The 23,055-nt window shown below is 42.9% G+C and overlaps 1 protein-coding gene across 2 annotated transcripts in view; it reads left to right on the top strand.

The window, feature by feature from the left end:
• slco1c1 (solute carrier organic anion transporter family, member 1C1) overlaps window positions 1-23,055 on the top strand; it is a 56,338-nt gene that overhangs the window by 29,024 nt on the left and 4,259 nt on the right. For both annotated transcript variants that reach the window (XM_063217067.1, XM_063217068.1), the window contains 8 exons: window positions 1-89; window positions 3,229-3,462; window positions 5,243-5,407; window positions 6,436-6,631; window positions 8,230-8,395; window positions 12,029-12,198; window positions 21,299-21,363; window positions 21,944-22,061. The exon at window positions 1-89 is cut by the window's left edge and continues 10 nt beyond it. In XM_063217067.1, coding sequence (XP_063073137.1) covers window positions 1-89; window positions 3,229-3,462; window positions 5,243-5,407; window positions 6,436-6,631; window positions 8,230-8,395; window positions 12,029-12,198; window positions 21,299-21,363; window positions 21,944-22,061 — 1,203 coding nt within the window. The remainder of the gene's footprint in view (window positions 90-3,228; window positions 3,463-5,242; window positions 5,408-6,435; window positions 6,632-8,229; window positions 8,396-12,028; window positions 12,199-21,298; window positions 21,364-21,943; window positions 22,062-23,055) is intronic.

Genomic DNA, 23,055 nt, shown 5'->3' with positions numbered 1-23,055 from the left:
GACCATAATGGTCATCGGTCCCGTGTTTGGGTACTTGCTGGGATCCCTGTGCGCCAAGATTTACGTGGACATTGGATTTGTCAACATGGGTGAGTTGAGCGGCTGTGAGTGCGACTATGACTTGTCATCATTTTGATGTGTGTTTAGACATCCCCCATTGGTTATAGCTTTGTCAGACCAGCAGGGTTGCTGGCTGCTGATATCTTTGGCTGGGCCCGGGACAAAGTCAGATGAAAGGTTACCCACTTAATACATTCAATGGAATGAGAAGCCAATTCAGGTCCCCTTCTCTCCCCGGGCCCGGTACAACTGACCCATTTGGCCCCTCCCCGCCTGCCAGCCTCCCTGCCGAGCAGTGCCGACCATTGCACCCTTGCACTCACACTGCCCCTGTCTAGACAGCTCGTGTGCAGGCATTCACCTCTGTTCCTAGATGTACTGGCCGAGTAGTCTGCCAACAGTTCCTGGAGCTCATTTCAGGGGGAAGTTTACCAATGGCTGTACCTTTGACCTACCTCGAGGCATGTCTGTTTGCACTGCTGGCCGGAGTTTCTCATAATTCCCTGCAATGGAGTTGGTCTGAACAGACAGAGTTCGCAGTCCTTTCATGTGGAGAAAGGGGCACTTGCCATGTGAACACAATTCTTATATCTTGGAAATCTTGGAAAATGAAAACGATAGAGAGTAAAGGAGATTGTGGTTGGAAGGCTGATATGAGATCAGTATGGCATATGGAGTCATGCGCTGTGCAGTTGGCTCTGTACCTGGCTGTTTTTTTTTACTCATTACAGCATGCAGTATGTTACAGGGGTGTTTTTAGACATGTAAAAGAATTTTAGAAGACTTACAACTCCATCTTAAAATATCAATTTTAGGGAGGTAAACTATGGGGGGGGGAAGCCCAAACAGATGAAAAATATCTATGTATTTACAAAAACATCCATATCCACATAAAGGGGGTCTAAAGCTGAGAATGACATAAGGCTTGACAGGTGCTGGATACACGTATGCGGATATTTTAAAATGCAGATATTTTTATTAATTTACGTGAAATACGTCAATGATGATAAAAACAAAAACTCAATTGTTACAGGCGTGTTTTAGTTCCCTAAATCGTTGATTTTAACACTGGAGTTATGAAATGCGCTTTCTAAAACTCTGTTTACGTGTAAACGGAAGGCTAAAACCAATGCATCTTCAAAAATATCTATATAGGTGTAAACAGCTACCTTGTCTTTTGTTTATTCTTTCCCAACACTACCAATTGACTTGCTTTGGCTTATCCCCCAATGTTTTCCCCCAAAAAGGGGGGTAACACACATGTCACACGTCATACCGTTTATACGTATGGTCTTTACACAGGTGGTTTGACTAATTGGCCCATTATCTACCTGTGCTCATTATCTACTGTAAAATGAGAAAAGGTTGCACCATGCATAGGTTCTTTAATAATAAAGAACCTATGCATGGTGCAACCTTTTCTCATTTTCTGTTTTACAATATTTTGGTCAGCACTCTCAAAAGAAGAAAAAAATATTGGGTGAAGCCTGCTCCAACCTTTATGAATCATTATCTACCTGGATACCTGCAAAGAGGAGTGTAAATTAGAATCAACTGATTCTGTGATTTAGCTAGATAGAAAAAGTGGCAGCAGGACTTTTACTTTCTGAACCCGGGATGCATAACTGCCAGCACTCCCATTTTTTCCTGAGTTTTTCCCATATTTTGGAGCCATCTCCCAGCACCTACTGATTTTCTGCAGTGATTTCTGACCACAATGCCCAATGCCTTATACATCACCACCATGTAGGGTATTAACTCAATGTTTGCCCTCCACATCTCATTTTACTACTCAAATATTGACAGGTATGCTGAGAGTGACATCCACCTTTTCCTTGCAAGGTGTTGCTGATGATCATAATGCATTCTGTATTAATCATGCAAAATTGTCACGTCATATGTGAAGGCTTCATGAGCATGCCACCTATGGCAATGGTTACTTTAGACACAGCCTATTCCATTCACATACTTGGAGAGATTACAGAGAATTCTGCACTCTCCTCTGATCCCAATTTTCATGCCATTTTTTTCTCACTGAAGTCCATCTTCTCAGCTGATGTGATTATCTTCAGAGCGTGATTAATTTCCCTTCTGGCGAGCAGCAGCAGTAGTAGAGACAATAATGCTGAAATAATACTTTAAAACCATCTGAAGTTTCTCTAATAATCTGATGCGGACGCATGCTCACTGAACATATTGGTTCACCGAGCTCCCAATTTGTTACGCTTGTTGGCATTTAGGAAGCGTGTCATGGCCTTGTTTGAAATCACCAGCTGTCTCGGTGTCTGGCTTCAAGCAGTGACTTCTGGACTTCAAATGGGGTCATTCTTTGACAATCACATTTGAATGTCAGCGCATCACATGGGTGGGTCCTGTGTGATACGGTAACGTCTGTACTAGATTCTCCAAAACTATTTTCAGAGCTGCACAAGCCAGCATAACAAAGTAAAAGTCTGACTGTATATTCCTTCGGGTCCCAACCTTGGGGTCCTATGGCTCCCTGATTTCACCAAGTAGCTCATCTACCTGCAGTAGCTGAAGTGTAGCCTGGGAACTCCCATAGGATACTGTCTTACGTTCTACCCAATCGTTTTGATCTGAAAGACACTCACTTGTGATTAGGTCTGGTGGTAACCAGGCAAGCTGAAGTGTGCTATTTAGGACCAATCAGTTCAGGTGAATCGGCTGAAACAAAGACTTGGCTTGACTTTTCATTTCTGACCTTGTGACGTTCACATGTGGCTACTACAAGTCAAGAATGCATTGCTACAAGACTCCCTCCCCCTCCATCCCAACCAACAGCATGAATTTACATTAAAAAAAATAAAGACTGAAATGGTGTTACCTAATAAAAAAGTTACTGTGAAATAGCCAGTGTGCATGATTTTTAGATGCGTCCACGCATCTCTATATGAGGCTTTGTCTGTCCGTTGGTCTGTCTGTTGGTCCGTCTGCCATGACATTTTTTCCCAATCATTGAAAACTGCGTCAAAAGGATAATAAACAACTGAAATATGACTCCCTATGAACATTCTTGATCTCTTGGGATCATATCTGTCCGTTTGGACGCATCGTTGTCCTCCTGTCGGACTTGTTATATAGGCCTAGCTTCCTGTGTGTGCACCTCCAAAACAAATGCTTTGTCTTTGTCTCCTCTCCCCCCCCCAGAGAACATCAGCATAGACCCAGGAGATGCCCGTTGGGTGGGAGCGTGGTGGCTGGGCTACCTCATCGCTGGTTTCCTTACCCTGTTGTCAGCCATCCCCTTCTGGTTCCTGCCCAAGTCCCTTCCACTTCCTGTGGACCCCCAACTGGAGAAGGGCTCGGCCGAGCAGGCCAACTCCATCAAGGAACACAAGTACCAGGCGGACGAGCCTGCCAACTGCCTGGAAATGGCCAAAGGTAAATAGACATTACAAAGTTACAAGTAATAATTGTCTAGGTAGATGTTATTAAGTTATTACTTAGTAATAAGTCCAAGCAGGCCAACTCCATCAAGGAAAACAATTATCAGGCGAGCCTACCAACTATGTCAAAATGTCCAAAGCTAATAGACAATGCATAATAACGATAATACGGATGTGCTTATGTATTTATGACGAAACTGTCAAGTAGCTGAAAGTGCTTTAAAAAAGTAAGACACACAAAAGAATTGTGTTTCAGAGATAGGCCTAGTAACATGCAACTCCAACTCAAACTCCTTTGCCCCCTGAGCACTCAGCAACGTTTTCTTTTTTTTTTTCAAAACGTTTCACATACTTATGTAATGTTTCTCCCTACGAGAAAGCAAATTGGCAGGACGTCCGATTTTGTAATGATTGAAGAGTGTTGAAGGAGGGCCATAGCTGGCAGGCGAAGGGGAAAGTTGAGCCCACGCACAGCTCATCTGCAGTAACCGTAGATGAAGTTACTGAAGTTTGCGCAAGTCTGCCATTTACTAGATGGGCAGAAGGAAGAGTGTCAGGAGTTCCCAATTTTGCTGACTTGACTGCACTGCACCAAGTATGCCATACACTTCAGTCAGACAGGCCCCTGATGTAGGTCAGAGTAATTCACTAAGCCAGGTGGACAGACTCTGTTTCAGGCTGGGGGGGTCAATGAGTTTAATCGGTTCTGATGTGCAAGAGCTGCTACTCTTTCTGACTTTCATTGCAAGAGTAGGCCTAGAGGAATACTGCCCTACAATCTTAGAACGCAGTAACTCTGAAAACGGCAAACTGAGAAAAAAGGCTTCAAAGTTTTCCATATGGCGCGACAACTGTGTTGTCGGTAAATTGGTGGTGACACTTCCTGGTAATGCTTGTTTATGATAGAAATTTAATGCACACAAAAAAACCCCCCAAAAAAACAACATTTATGTGTCTTTTTGCCACAAAAAACAGAGTTACTGCGTTCTTGGCTGGTATTACTGCCACAAAATGGAGTTACTGCAGGAGTTACTGCGTTCTTAGCTTGTATTACTGTCTACTCCCAAACCAGTCCCATGCAGCAGTGCAGCAGTAACTCGCCGACTTACTGCGTTTTTGTTTAACCTTTTTTGGGTCATTTTTGCACTTTCAAAATGAGTTTTCTCCAAAACGGGACGGTGTTGGACCACCATTTTTGGACACAAGACAAATGAGGTAGTTTAGAACCGATTTCCGATATAAAAAAAAATTCGACCATTTTGAGTTACTGCGTTCTAGTATTGCACGGCAGAATACTGTAGAGGAGTCGAGAGAACCTTAAGCTAAAAAAAAGAGGCCCAGTTTAGCTTAGCCCAGTTGATTAGAATGAAAATCTTCATAGACATGGGTAGAAGGTGGCATTGAGGTCTAACGCAAGTGTTGACATGAACAAGTGTGTTCATTATGTATGCATTTATTAGGCCTGTGTTAAGTCAAGTCAAGTCAAGTCAGCTTTTATTGTCAGTTTCTTCATATGCAAAGGTCATACAAGGAAATTGAAATTACGTTTCTTTCTCTGTACCATGAAAGGCCATAGACATACACAGGACTGACATTTACAGACTGACATCAAAGGTAAAGACAGGACAAATAACAGTGATGGACCATATCCGTATTCCATATTTATGTGAAAGAACTGTAAAACTTGATAGGATGTGTTTGGTTTGCAATATTTTGAGGGCTTTGGGCACTTACAAACTACAATGGCTATAACCTGACTACATTTGTTTTCTCAGACTTCCTGCCGGCACTGAAGTCTCTTCTGGGAAATCCGTTGTACTTCCTCTATCTGTGTGTGACCATTATTCAGTTCAACTCTCTAATTGGCATGGTCACATACAAGCCCAAGTACATAGAACAGCACTACGGGAAGTCAGCCTCCACTGCCAACTTTTTAATGGGTACGTACCTCTTCACATGCACACTTGAGAGCAGAATGCACTTCCTTCTTGCCCAAGACATGCAGCTTAGGCAAAAGCACACTGTTAAGATTGTAGACAAATGCAATGAGTGTAAGGTCCTCTCAAACTGAACTGGTAATCATTCTTTTAATACAATGACTTTTTTCAACACGTTGATTGGATGAATTTCCCAAGCTTGCCATCAGGACTGACCTTCATTGCATACGAAAGACAATGTAAAATTGAGAATAACTAATTTAGTTACCACATGAGAGGTCCACTCCCTTTTGGTTGCTAATAGACAGCATGCACAGTAAGAAATGTGTTAATTCAACACTTAAAGAGTACTGTGGGGACACATTCACTATAGAAGATGTCAAATTGACTCTGTTAATTTTGAACCAACACTGCCTTTTTTACTGTGTGCTTTTGTTGAGAGCAGAAAAATCTTTGTTCAAAAATAGCACTACCCGCGCTAAGGCTGTTCATCTCAATGGTTTCAGTCTGATTAACATGGTGTAGGTAGAATGGGCATGTGGATTGGAATTGGGAATGTCATGGGATGGGAATGGAATGGAGTAGTGTCTGATGTACTGTCTGATGAAGGGCATGCTGCCCGAAACATCACATTAAATTAAGAGGAATGGGAGCTTGGTTTGCGGACTTAATTTTCAGATTTCATGTGACTTTACTAGTCCTGCACCCAAAAGTTAGAAACCTACGTTAGAAAAACTATAACCTATCACCTATGTCGCACTGAGCTATCAGTCTGGACCTTGGTATCGTGCTGTGCTTCCATGCCCGAACTGAAGTGCGGGGTAGAGCCCTGAATGGCGACCCTCAGTTACACATAGTAGCCTAGGCCTACCACACTACTATGGCATTAGGAAAAAAAACATTTAGTAATACATTATGAGTTGGACATTGCCAAGTAACATGCAGTTTGAACAGGGATCATGTCTTAACAGGCTAAAACTGTGCCCACTCATGTCATCCTCTCATCTCATCTTCATTCTCGATTTCACCAGGAGTCATAAACATTCCCGCCGTTGCCTTGGGAATATTCTCCGGTGGTGTGGTGATGAAGAAGTTCAAGCTCAGCGTCATGGGAGCCGCCAAGTTTGCGTTAGGAACGTCGCTGCTCGGATATGCCCTCTCCTTCCTCTTCCTCGCCATGGGCTGTGAGAATTCCAAAGTGGCTGGAGTAACCGCGTCATATCAGGGGTAGGTGAGGGTAGAGGGTAAATGGCACTGGAATAGGGCCCTAAAAGGTCCTGGGGATTTTTGCATGGCCCCGTCTAAATTATATATAAACTTGGTAACACTTTACTTGACATATCCCTGCATAACACATTCATAACAGCTTTTATACACTTTGCATGGAGCATTCATGACTTTTCATTAGACATCCATGCATTCAAAACTTTCAGGAACATGGAAGATGAAAGGACAGCAACTTGTCAAAATAAAATATAAACAAAGCAGCATTGCTGGTTAGATGAGGGGGTTAGATTAAGCTTTTATTTTGATGAGTTGCTGTCATTTTGTGTTCCATGTTTGTCAGTCATGAATCCTTCATGCATGAATCCTTCATGAATCCTTCATGCTGCTATGAATGTGTTATGCAGCGACACGCCAAGTAAAGTGTAACCATGAACTTAATTACAGGCTCTAGGCCCAATAAGAGGACATACAACATATACATAAAAAAGACAGTAAAAGAAGAAGAGAAGAAGAAAAAAATATGCACTGATGCATAAGCATGTACGTGTACTGTACATACACACTATCAGTCATGCCAGTCTTAAAAGGTAGGTTGGAGCAGGCTTCACCCAACAAGTTTGTCTTCTTTTGAGAGTGCTGACCAAAATATTGTAAAACTGAAAAATGAGAAAAGGTCTCACCATGCATAGATTCTTTTTTTATTATTACACAGATGTGTTTCAGCGTTCTGCCTTCCTCAGTGTCCCGAAACGCGTCTGTAATGATAAAAAAGAATCTATGCATGGTGCGTCCTTTTCTCATTTTCCAGTCTTAAAAGGCCATACCAATGCAAATTGTGGGCCAGTCTGAGTCAAGAAGAACCCCAGCAGCATTGACCCATGAGAACGGTCAAGCCACCAGGAAATGCCCTGTATGCCAGTTTACCAGTCCATGTTTTATGACACCACTGGCCCTATGGACCATTGAAGCATAATCATTGTAAGATTTCAAGGTTACTGAGTGTTATGTCCATATATGTTATTTGTGTATATAAACATTTGCAGTAAATGAGATAAGGCCAGATGTAATGAATGTAAACTGTGTTTAACTGAGCGTCTGATTGCAGTGCTTTTGCCGTAAATGTGCCCAGCTATTACTGATGTTTAATCCGATGTAATTCAATATTTGCTGGAATTTCATGGTCGCATGGGGCAGAGAGAGAGATGAGTAAACACACAGAAGACACAAAGTAATTTATTCTTGTGTTCTCTCTCTCTCTCTCTTGTTCTCTCTCGCTCTCGCTCTCGCTCTCTCACTCTGTGTGTGTGTGTGTGTGTGTGTGTGTGTGTGTGTGTGTGTGTGTGTGTGTGTGTGTGTGTGTGTGTGTGTGTGTGTGTGTGTGTGTGTGTGTGTGTGTGTTTGTGTGTGTGTGCGTGTGTGTGTGTGTGTGTGTGTGTGTGTGTGTGTGCTTGCTCATATCAATTGCTCGTGTGTGTGTGTGTGTGTGTGTGTGTGTGTGTGTGTGTGTGTGTGTGTGTGTGTGTGTGTGTGTGTGTGTGTGTGTGTGTGTGTGTGTGTGTGTGTGTATCTATGTGCTGTGTGTTGTTTCTCCTTTGAAGTGTGGAAGGCCCCTCTTATAGCGAGAGTGCACTGTATGTGCAGTGCAACGCGGTGTGCCATTGCTCAGGAAAGGAATGGGACCCAGTGTGCGGCGAGGACGGCATCACGTATGCATCCCCGTGCCTGGCCGGGTGCCACTCCTCCAGGGGATCAGGGAAGACCATGGTGAGCATTCTGTCCATGCACCCATCCACTAAGCAGGACACTTGTGTCGTTACATAGTGTCAAATTGCAGTGTCGTAGCCCCTTAATGCGCGCCGTACCTCCAGTGGCACGCTGTAATAGTCATTGAAATGTAACTACCGTAGCACTACAATACTATGACACAACACAGGGCCTTTAGTAATGCACCACGACTTGGTCATTACCATACTGGTAACAACAAATGTATAAAGCCGTGTCTTATTAAGGATTAAATCGGTTGTACGTCAAAAAGTGACAAATTAGTAGAGTACTCTTACAAATGTATTTACAACACTAGTGGATTGATATTACATGATTTCAACGTTGTAATATCATACTACGACGAGTGTTGTAATTACTGTACATCTGTTAGCAGGGAAGCTGACAGGGGGCACAAAGGGGTCTGTTGTCCTGGGCCCAGGGTTTTCATTACATTGTATGTATTGGATGGGGGGCCCTTTCAGATGACTTTGCCCTGGGCCCGGAAAAAGCTGTCAGCAGCTCTGTCTGTTTGAGCACTTCTACTACTTCTACTACTTTATACAACTCTGGTAAAAGTAGAATAGTAGAGACTCCTTCCAGGTGCTACATTTAATCCAACAGTGTTATCAACATGTGATTTCAGTCATTATTTCATCTTCATATACATGAGTTTAATGCTTGTAAACAATCCCTGGCTGCGCGACCCTGGCTGCGCACTGTTCAACCTCTGATTGTTGGAAACAGCTGTTGGTCAAAAAATGAGCTCACGTGGTTGGCTGCCAGTATCTTGCTCCTCCTCATTACATCAATGTTTTTAAATGAAAAACCCTATGTATGAATCAGAGGGAATTGATACTGTGGTGGGCAGGATATTTACAGTACTTGGACCCGGGATGTCTAAGCTGGGTGAGGAAGGATTGTCAATGTTTACACAAACACATGCACACTCGCCCACACACACACAGGCACAGAGACACACACAGATTGGATGTTCCGCAACGAGGGAAGCCGGCCTACCTGACTCAGCCTCAGTCTGTATCAGCGTTGCCCTTGAAACCATAAACATGTGTTACCTGGCCTAGTTTCTGAAGTCAAATAAAACTGATTTTAGGCCCTAAACAGGCAACAGCCTATGCTGTGCTGACAAAACCGTTTCAGATTATGCTACGTAGGCTACTGTAAATAGATAGATAACCTTATTGTCTCAGTTTGGAAACGTTTGAATTGAAACTGAATTGATTGAATTTACAGTTTTTCTCAATTGGTTTTGTACAGTTCAATTGTGACTTCCTGCTATTACCTGTGCACTTGATAAAATCAGTTTCTCATTGTTTTCGGCATATAGCAAATACTTTCGTCCACCATGCCATGGTTTTGTACAATTCTCAGTGATTGCGTACATTATCAATTGCTTTTGTCATATCACTGAAAATGTTTTGTCACTGAATACATGAAATTACGTCACCCCCCAAAACGTATAGGCCCTAGGTCATAGTATAAGTCTGTCTTGATATGCAAAATGATTTACCAAGCTGTCAGAATGTGTTAAGCACTGTATAATTTAATTTCCATTGGAATTTTGTCTATAATTGTGATCTGAATTGGTCAATTGCTTGCAGGTAAATATTGACTCTCTCTAGCAAAGGCAGTAGAAGGGAAAGAGAAAACAGGCATGCAATACAACAATAGACGTTGTACTGCATTACATTACTCTATGACTCATGTGTCCTTTATATTTACGTTCCACGCAAAAATTACAATATTTCCCTAGAATTTCACAAGACAGTAAGTGCACTTTATGCAGTATCAGTGTATTGTTTCAAATTTATTTTGCTTTACAGTTCTATATTTTTTCACATGGGCCTGCAAGACAAGTAAAAAGGGGTGGTAGAGATACCTCAACCAGAGTTGGCTATTTTTTTCCATTTTGTAATGAGAAAACCGTCAATAAATAGGTCATACTCTAAATGTATATCTAGTACAATCTTGCCTGATCAATGTAATGTAAAGTCATTACAACATTTCCCATCCAATCTAAACAACATTTTGCTTCAGAAAAGATCCTCAAGAGTGTACTTGTCAATTGACAACATGACAAACCGATTTGACTCGCTTGTCCATACACTATGACACAAAGACTAACCATTCTGCTGGCACTGACGCGTTCATTGACACAAAAACTTGCTTGCGAAAGACAAACTAAGGATTTTGAGCAAGAGACTTAGTTTTGCAGGTCATCCATGGTGTTTTGCCATTTGTTAAAGCTGTTTTGAGAATGAATATTATGTTTTGCAAATTGCGAGAGAGATTAGAGAAATGTACAAAACCAATTGAGAAAATATACGTACATAATCAATGCCAGTTACAGTTTTTCTTAGGTAATAGGTAATATACTGCATACTTCAAATATATTTATATTTATATTGAAATATCTTACACTGTATATTCAATATACAGTGTAAGATATTTCAATATAAATATAAATATATTTGAAGTATGCAGTATATTACCTAATTATTTTAATACAAATTCTAGCATATTGCACTAGGCATACTTCACAGCATTGAAACATTCCCTTGTCCCCATGTTTCATGCGCCTCCCCACCCTTCCCTTTCCCCTTTCCCCTCTTTTCTCTTTTATGCACTCTCATCCCTGTTTCATACCCTCTCATACATGGGACATGGGAGAGAGAGAGAGAGAGAGAGAGAGAGAGAGAGAGAGAGAGAGAGAGAGAGAGAGAGAGAGAGAGAGAGAGAGAGAGAGAGGAGCACAGCTCTGAGACACAGTACATAGACACACACACACATACAGACACATGACACATTTATATGAGCAATCTCACACACACACACACACACACACACACACACACACACACACACACACACACACACACACACACACACACACACACACACACACACACACACACACACACACACACACACACACACACAGTGAGTGAGGGAGAAACCAGAGGTCCTGAGGCACATCGGCTGTGAAAGCCTTACTCATTCCTATTTTGCAGAGTGTTTGCGCTCTTTGCCAGTCAGGGCCATGATTATTGTGGTCAGGTGAGCGTTTCATGTAATGCAGCTCTTCCCCGTGACTCGAGATTTCTCCCTGCTCGGGCATAATGGGACTTTTGTTTGCATGGCCTGTGTACATAATGGATTACATTAATTCGAAGGGTCCTTGGCAGTGTATATGGGCTTGTTTATGAGTACGAACCAAGCAGTTTGACTGTAAGACTGTTAGTCACTGTGTGTCGTGTGTACCACCCCCCTCTCCCACCACGTGCTGAAATATCACTTTCACACTCTCCCTCTGTCTCTTTCTTTAGCCTTTCTGCTATTTGTTTGTTTCTTGTTGTGTTTGTGTCTGGTTGTTTTCAACTGCGAGCATAGAGAATTGACCAAAACGCCACAAGCTGAAAACGTATGCCTGTATTGTAAGAAATGTATGAAATGTATAAAATGTTTACTTTACTTGTTTCATTGTGTAGGTATTCAGACTGAGATTGTTGTTGTTGAAAAAATTATTTATTGGAAAGGGTGCTAGTGTGCAGACATGTCTTTGCTTTTAATTTAAGGGTGCACCCCACCATTTGATATCTGTTTGGCTGTCATCAGATGTTTGGCGACTGCAGCTGTGTCGGCGCGGGGAACCACACGGCCAGAGTGGGCCTGTGTCAAGACAGGAAGTCATGTGACAACATACTGCCCTACTTCCTGACTGTGTCCGTGCTCACCTCCTTCATCATCTCGCTGGGCGGCACGCCAGGATACATGCTTCTCATCAGGTAATGACTTCCTTTCATCCCATTCAGAAAGTCATCCATGTATTCTTGCATGGTAATTCAAGTGATAAAGTACCATTTTTGGAAACAAGTTCATCATACACCTATCATTGAGTTAAATGATTGAGTTGCACCTGTATTTGCAGTCGTTCTGGCAGTGCAAACTTAACCAGCTCACTGTTAGCTGGTCTCATAGGATTCAATATTAATTGCTAGCTTGGATGTAGAATTGGATGTACGTAGGTTGGATAGCCAAAGATGCATAGGGCATCATTACGTGTTCTAAGCCATAACACACGCACGCACGCACGCACGCCTGCACGCACACACACGCATTTATGTCAATTTTGCACGCAGTAGAGCACCACACATAATGTACACAGATGTGTGCACACAATGCAATATTAACAGAATAGCGAGGGGCGATTTTCCAAACTTTCATGTTGAGGTCACGGTAGAGTCAAACAAGGATTGAAAATATTAATGAGAGCCTCATTGTCCATCTGCCCCCTACAAGATACCTCCAGTATCATGCATTGAGCTCTGATTGTTCTGAAGCAAGTGTGTACTCGGTCGCACGCAGTTGCGTGCATCACAGCAAGCATGTTCCCGCCCTAACACATTAGATCGGCAACAAATATCATGCTGAATCCAAAATTGTTTACTATGTATGTAGGTGCACAACTCTGGGGGACAAAGCAACGTGACTTCCTGCTTTATGCATTGACCTACTGTATATACTGTATTAGGGTTGTAAATAATAATCGATATGTATCGATGCATCGATCCTACGGCAGACTATTGAATCGAATTGTATCGTATTGTGGGGCATTCTTAAGTATCGAAAATAATCGAATCGCTGGCTCCTGCCCAATGCCCTAGCCCCACAATATAGGCCTAATAGAAGAGGAAAAGTACCAGTAATTGAGAAAAATTTAATTGAATCGTGTCATGGAGGCTGTGATTTCTACCCCTATGCTGTATGAGTTTGCATTTTGGACACAGCCTTAGGCACTTTACAAGTGCAGATACTGATCAACAACATAGAACAGGCTTTTGCTAGAAACTGCTTTTTTTCAGAATGATGAACTTAATGCCGCCTTATAATCTGCCTCTGTTCTGAAAGCAGCCTGGTGTAAGATTAATGTAGCCTGGTTTTACCAGACCACATTAATTACTTCGTTATTCATTTTAGGTCTGGATCCTCTGTCCCCGGGAACACTAGGGCGCAGTGTTTCTCAAACTTTTTCAGACCGAGGACCACTTTGTCCCCTCAAATATCTTCAAGGACCACCTGTCAAATTAATCGACAGTTGACATGTGCTAATTTGACACTGCTAATTTGGATACAGACCACTTACTTTTTTCACATTACAAGCCTGTCTTATTGTGGTGAAAATAAGACTTCAGCTATGTTTAGCTTTGTAATAATGTTACAAATAGAGCATACAGCTAGCTTGTCTAGGAAAAGTAGAAATCCACTCGCGGACCACCTGAGCTCTGTCGCGGACCACTAGTGGTCCCCGGACCACACTTTGAGAATCACTGCACTAGGGCGAGATAAGTAAGCTCAGCTCTGGTTTGAAATGAACTCTGACCAATCGCGGACAGTGGTATGTTACTATGCTCCCAAGTGCGTTCGCTTATTGGCCTGTAACACCGGTTGTCAGTGTGGCCAGATGTACGATAATTTGTACCATAATTTTGTCCTCTGTATGATCAAAAACACATGATGTATGCAACCATTTGGTTTGTGTACAATATTTTCCTCCCAAAAACGATAATTTTGAGATTTTGTTACAATAGTTCAACATTTTACATCTAGCAACACTGCCGGTTGTCTGGACGCCAGGTGAAAACCCTCCCCAGAGAAGGGTAATCAGACCATTCGTGGATTACAAAGAAATTCAAAGTGAATGGTCTGACATGTCGGGCTAAGATTAATGGTCAAGAAAACTAGAGGCTACACACACAGGCTGAATTATATCAAAACTTTTTTTAAAGATTAGTTGGAAAAAACACCTGCATAGAATACAGAAACAAACAACAACACAGGCATATCGAATACGGAAACAAACATTTTGGGCGTCCTTACCATTTTTGGAGTTACATACTGGGTGAAAAAATGACAACCTATGCACATGGGCATAGGCAAAGATACCGCTTCAATTTTGTTTTACAGTGTCACTGCTTATTGCTAATGCATGTAAACAGGGATTTGATGGGGCATTGATCGATTAAGGTGACCTACTGAAGGAAGAACCCTCTGAACAGTAGTAGCGGTCTAAACCTGCAAGTGTCCCAATGCAAAAGCCTTTCTTGGTTTCAGTGCAGATTATGTGAAAATGAAAGTGAAACTGAAAGTGAAAGCCCACCTGGGAAACCTCGAAGTCGAAGCATGTCTTGATTGTTTATTCATTCGGGTCTTTTCTGCCCGAGTGCTCAGAGAGCACGCAGAAGCAAAGCACACGAGAATGAGTTGAAGAGTTGTCTTGACTTCATTTCTCTATTTGCAGGAAGATGTCTGTGTTAGATAATGACTACACATCACTCATGTTGTGTAATCACACAAAGTGATGCGATTATACTGCGAGACATTTAGATCATGTCTAGCCTGACAAGCCAGACTAAACGTGAGAGTAAATGTGAATATTAAAGCGGAATTCACCTTTCAAACAATATTGTGCCCTATCTCTGTATTAGACCACATTATAACAGGGGATTATGTAGCCACTGGATATAATATCTTTATATTAAATATAAAAGCTATTTATTGTTTTAGTAATGGTGATTTCAAGCGTCATCAAATCACCGGAAGAAAAAATAACGACTACAATGCCATTAGAACGTTGCTGGGTGATTGGACGCGTCATCAAATCACCTCGGCATGACAGGCGGCATGGAACAGAACAGCAGGCAGGCAGATAACACGTTTCGAGGATGGAGATATTTACATTGTCCGGATAATAAGCCTACTTCAAGTAGGCCTATAGGTTACTGCACAGTGGTAAAAGCCTTGGTGCATTCAATACAACTGCTTAAAAAAAAGTGTTGTCCGCATTGTTAATATGCGCTCATTGTCATAGGCTATCGGAGCGCACCAGTCCACGATGTCTATGCCTGCCAAGTGTAGCCAATTAGGACTGCAAGTTGTAATAACACATGGTAGGCATTGCCTAAACGTTTTTTTTTTATTTTTGTTTCGCTTTGCTATTAATTTTAATATGCTATTAATATATATTTTTAAAAGCTTGCTGAATTATTTGAGGTCCGGTCCGGATCACGGTGCAGCGGCCACGGACTCTCCGAGTCCTAATGGGCTAAACAATAGGAGCTCGACAGTGAAGTTCTCTTTAATCGAATCAGGCTTTATTTTAATATTATTCAAAGTTATTTGATGGATTGCTGAAGGAGGCTGCGACCATTTCTATCCTCAAACGTGGCGTCCTCCTTGCACTGCTGGCGATGTTCATGCTCCTCTTATAAGATAGGCTACGCAGTATACGCAGGTTGCAAACAAGGTAGCCATAAATGCATGCGCTGGCTATCATTACTGCACTTGGACTTGATTGCATTTAAACAACACAAGCAAGAACAAGGCACACTCAGGCAGGCTACTGAAATATACTGTCAAGTCATTGTAGATTTCAGCTCACTCCCCAGGCAGTCAGGGCCGCCTATTTTGCATAAATTATAAACACAGACTTCCTCTCGAGGGACAATTGAGACGCGAACGGACAAATCAAATTAAACACTTGGCCAAAGTAAGCGACGATAGCCTACATCTTCAAAATGCATGTCTAACCCAACACCTCCCTCAAACTGGCTAGATGGAGACGGTGGGGTGTCCCGATGCGCTATTTAGGCCTATGTGGGTTTGTAAGCTATGTTTCACGCAAGTCATTTCTTATCTTCTAAAAACAGAAAGCATAACCTGAACAGCTGAATGCCCAGAAATGCGTGCGCACGGTGCAACTTACCGAGGGGCGATTTTCCTTCATGTTGCACTTGCATTAGAGTCAATTAATGGGATGAAGACCATTTTTAAAAGGCAGCCTGCACATTTGTTTTATTTAGGCCTATAAATTATCAATTCCCTCTGGCTTGTAGGCCTATTTGTTAGGGACCAACAGCAGAGGTCCGGATGAAACGGCTTTTGGTCAAACACCAGCACGAGAGAGAGAGGGCGAGAAAGCGTGCGCTCTTTGATAAAGTTGGTTGAACGGAGACAAGTCCGCTTCGCCTTTGGATTTGATGGGATTAAACAGATAGACAGGCTATGCTACTTCCTTCTTGAATGAGTATTACATTTATTTATTTTTTCAAAAATAGGCTAAATGTAAGGTTAGGCAAGCCTTCTCATTTTCCGTTTCAGCACTGATCTGAGGACAGCGACAGTTGCGACACGAGCTGCACTTCTCAACAGTTTGTTTTTCCATTCGCTTTTTATTCGCTGTTAGTAGCTATAGTTTGCGCAATGAGACCCAGTGAGGAAAATGCATGATTTTTATGTTTTTCAACAGTCTACATTAACAACATCAATCTGTCTCTCGGATATCAGCCTACATTTGTCAAAAAACCAGCCACGACTGCTGGCAGCGAGCACTGAGCAGCCAGAACGCAAGATTCCTTCGAATTCGGTGACGCGTTAACCTGGCAACGATTACTTACTTTCCCGCAGTGCATTCTGGTTAACTGAGTACATTAAAATAGCTTTGGCAATCGCGGTTCAGCACATAATTGTATTAAATTAAACTAAATAAAGCAAATTACTTCATTTTTCTCATGTAAAATGCAAAATGAGGATAAATTACATGTGATAACAGCACACATTGCCCAGAGGTGAATTCCGCTTTAAGTCTGGCCCCAATCAATGACACATCGGAAGATTGTTGATGGGAACAACCCATTGTTTTTCAAACTGCGTTTGTGCCTATTGGCCAATGCTTTGTTGTAATTTGCTCAAAGCCCTGTCCGCTTTGACCCTTTGTCCTGCGTTGTGATTGGCCTGCCAGATTCTGGGCATTGGGGCATTGTCCAAGGCTAAACCAACTCACAGGCGAAAATTTTTTTGCCCGCTGGCGGGTGGGGCTACTTTACTAGGCTAAAGCATGTCTGCATGTCTGCATGAATCTTTGACTTTGATCGATAGTGTGCAATTTACAGTATATGTCAATTTTGCCTGGTTTGCACGACTACCAAAGCTGTTGTGTCACACTTAGGATGGATGGGCCTGGGCTAATGTCAATTGACCATCAGTCCGCCACCATTCGTGTGTACCTGATTGAATTGACCACCCTTTATGTCCAACAAGCACAATCTTTCACAGAGGTCTGAATCACATGGGGCACTGTCCCGTCTCGTCTTTTTCCCCCTCTTTTTCCTCTTTTTTTTTTTTTTAAAGGTACTGGGTTATTGAATTATATATTATAGCCTTAAAGACGGGCACACAGGAGCAGACTAGATTTCAGCATGAAGAGGCTCTTGTGTTGTCTCTTGTCTGGAACTCAGTACTTTGTCTCCCAGTCTGTCTCAAGCAAGAAGAAGGAGATTACACAGACACGCATTCCCTCTCTCTCTCTCTCTCTCTCTCTCTCTCTCTCTCTCTCTCTCTCTCTCTCTCTCTCTCTCTCTCTCGCTCGCACGCACGCACGCACGCACGCACGCACGCACGCACGCACACACGCACACACGTGCCAGGGGTCACCATCTAGATAGCCTATATTCCTTTGTCGAAAGAGGTCACCCACTGCAGATATGCTCCTGACGTCACGATTTACAAGATACCAGCAACGGCGCCTCTCCGTACACACTCCACCCACACTCAATGGGTGAGGCACCTACGACCGGCTATTGACCAGTTCATGGGAGACTACCTCAGGACCAATGTCCTGTCTATGAGAGTAGAGTAGAGTAAGATGATTCAAGCCTGTGTATTTCCTGGATCCATGTGATGTCATGTTAACGCCCCCTTAGGAGACATGTGGTTAGGAGACCTTTGGAGGCTTTAGGTTGAGAATAAACAGGGTTCCCTTGGCACTGTAGATGGCCGTAGCGCACATCTTATGTAAGTTGTCTACAAATGCCACAGAAAGAGAAGAAGGAGGAGGAGACAACGCCCACTGAGGAGACCGAACTTGAGCACACTTCTTTGCATTGGGTTGTCGGATTTTTTACCATCTTACTCTACTAAGAAAATCTTTGGTCCCGTTGTGTAACTAAGGTCCTCCTGAGCAAGGTCCAGGCTGAGGGCGCAAAATATTTCCCCAGATTTGTGTCCTTTCCTCTGTCGTATGATCTTGTGACTTGTTGTTGACTTGGGAAATGTCCGTTTTATATTGAATATTCTTTTATTGAATATTCATATTGAGTATGTTAATACTCATTCCTGGCTCGGAATCATGATGCAATCTACCCAACAATTGTTGCAGAATTTGTCTCCTACAGGGGCCTAGCAACCTATAGCCTTGGGGCCCCATACCATCTTAATCTGGCCCCGTGTGTATTCATCAGACTGAAATGGAATTTTCAGGTGGCCTATTCTTCTTCTTCTTCTTCCCTGACTTTGGATATTTCCCTCAATGTTTAGCTCTAGATAGGCTATAAATAATAAAAACACTTCAACTTGAACAAACTTTATGGCAGCAACACCTGCAATGGGTTGTTTGCTCGGAAGCTGAGCCTCGTTGAGGAGCGTTTGAGTTCATGTCAGTTTTGTCATTATAATTTCATTTTATTAAACATTTGTATAGCAACAAGGAGAAAATAGCCTAACCCAGAAACATGAGAAGGCTGTTGTTTCACTCCATCCATTTTGTCAAGCCGTTTTAGCCATCTCAACAGTTGATGTCATTCCTAAATATTTGTATGAGCCTAAGAGAAGCAATTTGTTTCCCATCTCCGTTGTCGTTCACTAACCTGTTTGTCTTTAATTACGAGGTAACTCATTATTTCATATAACCTAAAACTAGTGACTTACAGTAGTAGTATGTAGGGAACTGCTTGGAAATCGTCTAGGTTACTATTGCAACACTGGTTCCCTGAGTATAGAGACCAGACCTATTACTATGGGAAAAATCCTATCGGCTGTGCCGATGCATGATGCATTTTAATCTAAAATATTCAATAGAGCCGAATGGCAGATCGCTGTGTCAGTCACGTGTGGTCCCTACTCAGGGAACGGGTGTTACAATAGGAACCCAGACGTTCCTAACTGCAGGAACTGCAACCTATTGCTGTGGGACCATCTCCAATCACCCACACGGGGTGTCTATGCAAACTTTTCCATAGCATGCAAGCAATTGATTACAGCTTCTACATCCCTTCGTGATATCCAAGTAAGACCGGAGAGTGAGCACAGGGTAGAGCTCATGTAAACTTTCCTCCTTCACTGAAGCAGAGGGAGGTGGGGGAAAAAAGGCTGTGCAGTTCAACCATTTGTTTCTGAAACGGCTGTGACCACTAGAGGTGAGGAATCTTGAGATTCTTGCTGGCCAGCAGATAGTTCAATGCTATCCTCCGTTTCGACTGGCATGATAGACAAAGCTTAGTCCGTTTGTCCAGTTGAGCTTTTTCCTCAACCTAGTCAAGGGGAAAGAAGAACACCCTTGTTATGGGTCATCCTCCTTAAGGAGGGCAGCTTCAACGTGTCCTCTATCAAGACACTCAAGGCATCTCTGGTGTTGGCCCAGGGATGTCTGCAGTCCGGATATACAAAGTAGACAATTGGCGGCCATACGCCCGCCAAAAACAAGTAAAAATTCGCCAGACAAAAGATCTGTTACCGATAGCAAGTAAGCAATTAGCAATAGCAAATTAGCAAGCAAAGATACAGTTTCCCATGAATCATTCGCAGAGCAAAGCAGGAAAAGAGGAACAAGAGGATTCCGACATAGCGCTATTCTGACATCCGACAATGGACATCAATGTCGGAATAGCGGCATGTCGGAATAGCGCTGTGGAGTCGGTGACTGTGGAGTCGGTGTGGAGAGTTTTCAAGGATTTAAATGTGCACGGACAGTGCAAATACAGTAGAAACAAAATAGAAACAGCAATAAAAGCATCATGTATAATGTAAATGTATCCCCCCATCACCTTCAGAAGCAAAGCTGTCTTGAAAGGCACTCCACCACAACCGAACAGCTTTTCTCAAAGGCTGATCAGCTGACCAGGAAGGAATGCATTGACTCCGCTGGACCTAAATTAGGTTACTTACAAGGCCAGTGGCAGCTTGCTCGTTTGCTTGTCCAAATCCCTGTGTTTTGGCTTGATCTATCCACGTTCAGATCTCTCTCTCTCTCTCTCTCTCTCTCTCTCTCTCTCTCTCTCTCTCTCTCTCTCTCGCAAGTGCGCGCTCGAGGAATATTTAGAACACAAAAATTCAGTTTGCACAAGCAGCAATCAAACAGGCTAAAAGGGGCTAGAATCAGTGTGTGCTTTGTGTGTGTGTGTGTGGTATATTACTTGTTTGGTTGCACCATTTCTATCTCAAAGGGGTACCCTTTGTACTGGTATACCCAACCTGGTTCAAATAATTCCACAGACAACCCCCCCCAACACACACACACACGCACACGTGTAGTGAGACACCTAAGCCCACATTCTTGATCCCAGCGTTCTCCAAAACACACCTGACTGGCACAGCATTTCCCCTGTGGCTTCGGCCTCCTTCCATTGTTGCTGTTGCGCATAGCGATGAGTCTTCCCTCCCTTCTCCCCCTCTTCCTCATCCTCCCTTTCTCTTCCTCCTCCTCCTCCTCCTCCTCCTCCTCACTGAGACATGGGAAGATGCTCTCATGTGTGGCGAGAGATGGGGTGGAGTGGGTGGGTGGAGGGTGGGTGGACGGCGTGGAGGGCTTTGGTGGGTTTGTTGAGATGTTGTAGTAGGTGATCCACAGATTCACAAGTTCTTACATGCAAATAACCCCTACCACAAATTTGAAAGCGAGAAAGATAGAGAGAGAGAGAGAGAGAGAGAGAGAGAGAGAGAGAGAGAGAGAGAGAGAGAGAGAGAGAGAGAGAGAGAGAGAGAGCTGTACACCTCTATACACACCTTTGATCATGTATATCCCTTTCTGTCTTTTTGCTGACTCGCCTGCTTTAGGTGTATACAACCACAGCTGAAATCGCTAGCTCTGGGGTTCCATACACTGGCTACAAGGACCTTGGGTAAGTAGACCACCACCCAGCCTCCCATTCCCAGCTGAGCGCAGACACAAGCACACGCACACGCACACAGAATATAAATCAATACATATCTTCACCTTGACCATTTGATCCAAGAATCCATGTGTTTTGTATGGATCTAAACGTGACATATATAGGTGTATTGATGAGCTATTGATGTTTCTGTGGCATCTATGGCTCACGAGAGCCGTACACTGCAGAAACGGAAACGTGTTGATGGTGAAATAAGAGTGTGCAGAGGCGATTTTAGGCCAAGTTGTTAGCCTGATAAAACAGAATAAATGGGTGGTGCTAGTTTACTAGGCTAGTACCAATTTGTGGCACCAAGCAAAAATTCAAAGCAATGAATATTTGCAACAAATCGCCACTGCAGTTTTAAGTCTTGGCTTCACCATCTATAGGCTTGGAGGCCCCAAGTGGCTGCCTCCCTAGCCTGGTAACAAGTCCTTCTGTGTGTTTCAGCCGGCATGCTATCTAAATGTGACTTATCTCTAGGTGTATTGATGAGCTATTGATGTTCCTGTGGCATCTTGGCTGAGGCCTTCTTTTCTGTCTGTTTCAGCTGGCATCCCGGCTCCTATATACTTTGGGGCCATCATCGACACCACCTGCCTGAAGTGGGGCCAGAAGAGCTGTGGGGGAAGAGGAGCCTGCAGGATCTACGACACGGCAGCATACAGGTACGCTATGGCCCCGCCTTGGCCTAACGGTAGGGCACTGGGGTTACTACGACGGAGACCCGGGTTCGCCGGCACCTGGGTCATTTGTCGAAACCTTCCCCGTCTCCCTCCCCCTGCTCCCTCCTGTCCCTCTGTAACTGTCCTCTCATAATATAATAAATAAATAAAAGAATAATAATAATACAGGTACGGTATGCACAGGTCTTAGTCAGAGCTGTTTTTTTCCAATAGGCAGATTAGGAAATTGCCTAGGGCCCCCACCAAATCTGCTCTCAGGCAGAAATATGTAAGAGCAAAAGAATGTCACAGATAACAATGCAATGACTTCTTCTGCATTATATAGGTACATGTAAATGCACTGTTTGGGAGTATTTCAAAAACCTGTACACCAGGTTACCCTTATCTTAGCTAAATGACACCAGTAGACAGGTCATCAGCTGGGAAAATTAGGCCTTTCGTCCTACCGCACTTTTCTCTGTGGGTTACTGACCAGAAGCCCTATTGGAAGAAATTAAAACATGGGGCCACGTTAATTTTTGCTCAGAATTCAATATGGCCACCATTTTCCAAAATGACTTGTTTTCATGCATTATTACATTGTACTATAAGGTGATATTCATGAACGATGAACTACTTTCAGCACTATTCTGTCCTATTTCCTTACATACATGTTTACAAAGGTTGACTAAACTAAAAGAAATGAAAATAAAGTTGGTCACCTTGCAATATCCAAAGGAAAGTGCTGAAAAGAATGATTGAAATGCACATACACAGTCTATGGCTGCGAAAATTAGGTCTATTGTCCTGTCAGGGTTTTCACAGTGGATTACAGACCAGAAGGTCTATTGAAAAAGATTAAAACTTGGGGCCATCTATGTGCTCCAAAATTCAAAATGTTCTCTGTTTTTCAGAATGGCAGACTTTCACACATTTTTCTCAATACTGTAAGGCCATAATTACCAATAAAGATGACCTATTTTTCAGTTAAATTGTC

The sequence above is a fragment of the Engraulis encrasicolus genome, chromosome 15 (assembly GCF_034702125.1).
Source record: "Engraulis encrasicolus isolate BLACKSEA-1 chromosome 15, IST_EnEncr_1.0, whole genome shotgun sequence".
Lineage (NCBI taxonomy): Eukaryota > Metazoa > Chordata > Actinopteri > Clupeiformes > Engraulidae > Engraulis > Engraulis encrasicolus.
Note: the sequence above shows the minus strand (reverse complement) of the source record. Positions and strands in the feature narration are given on the sequence as shown.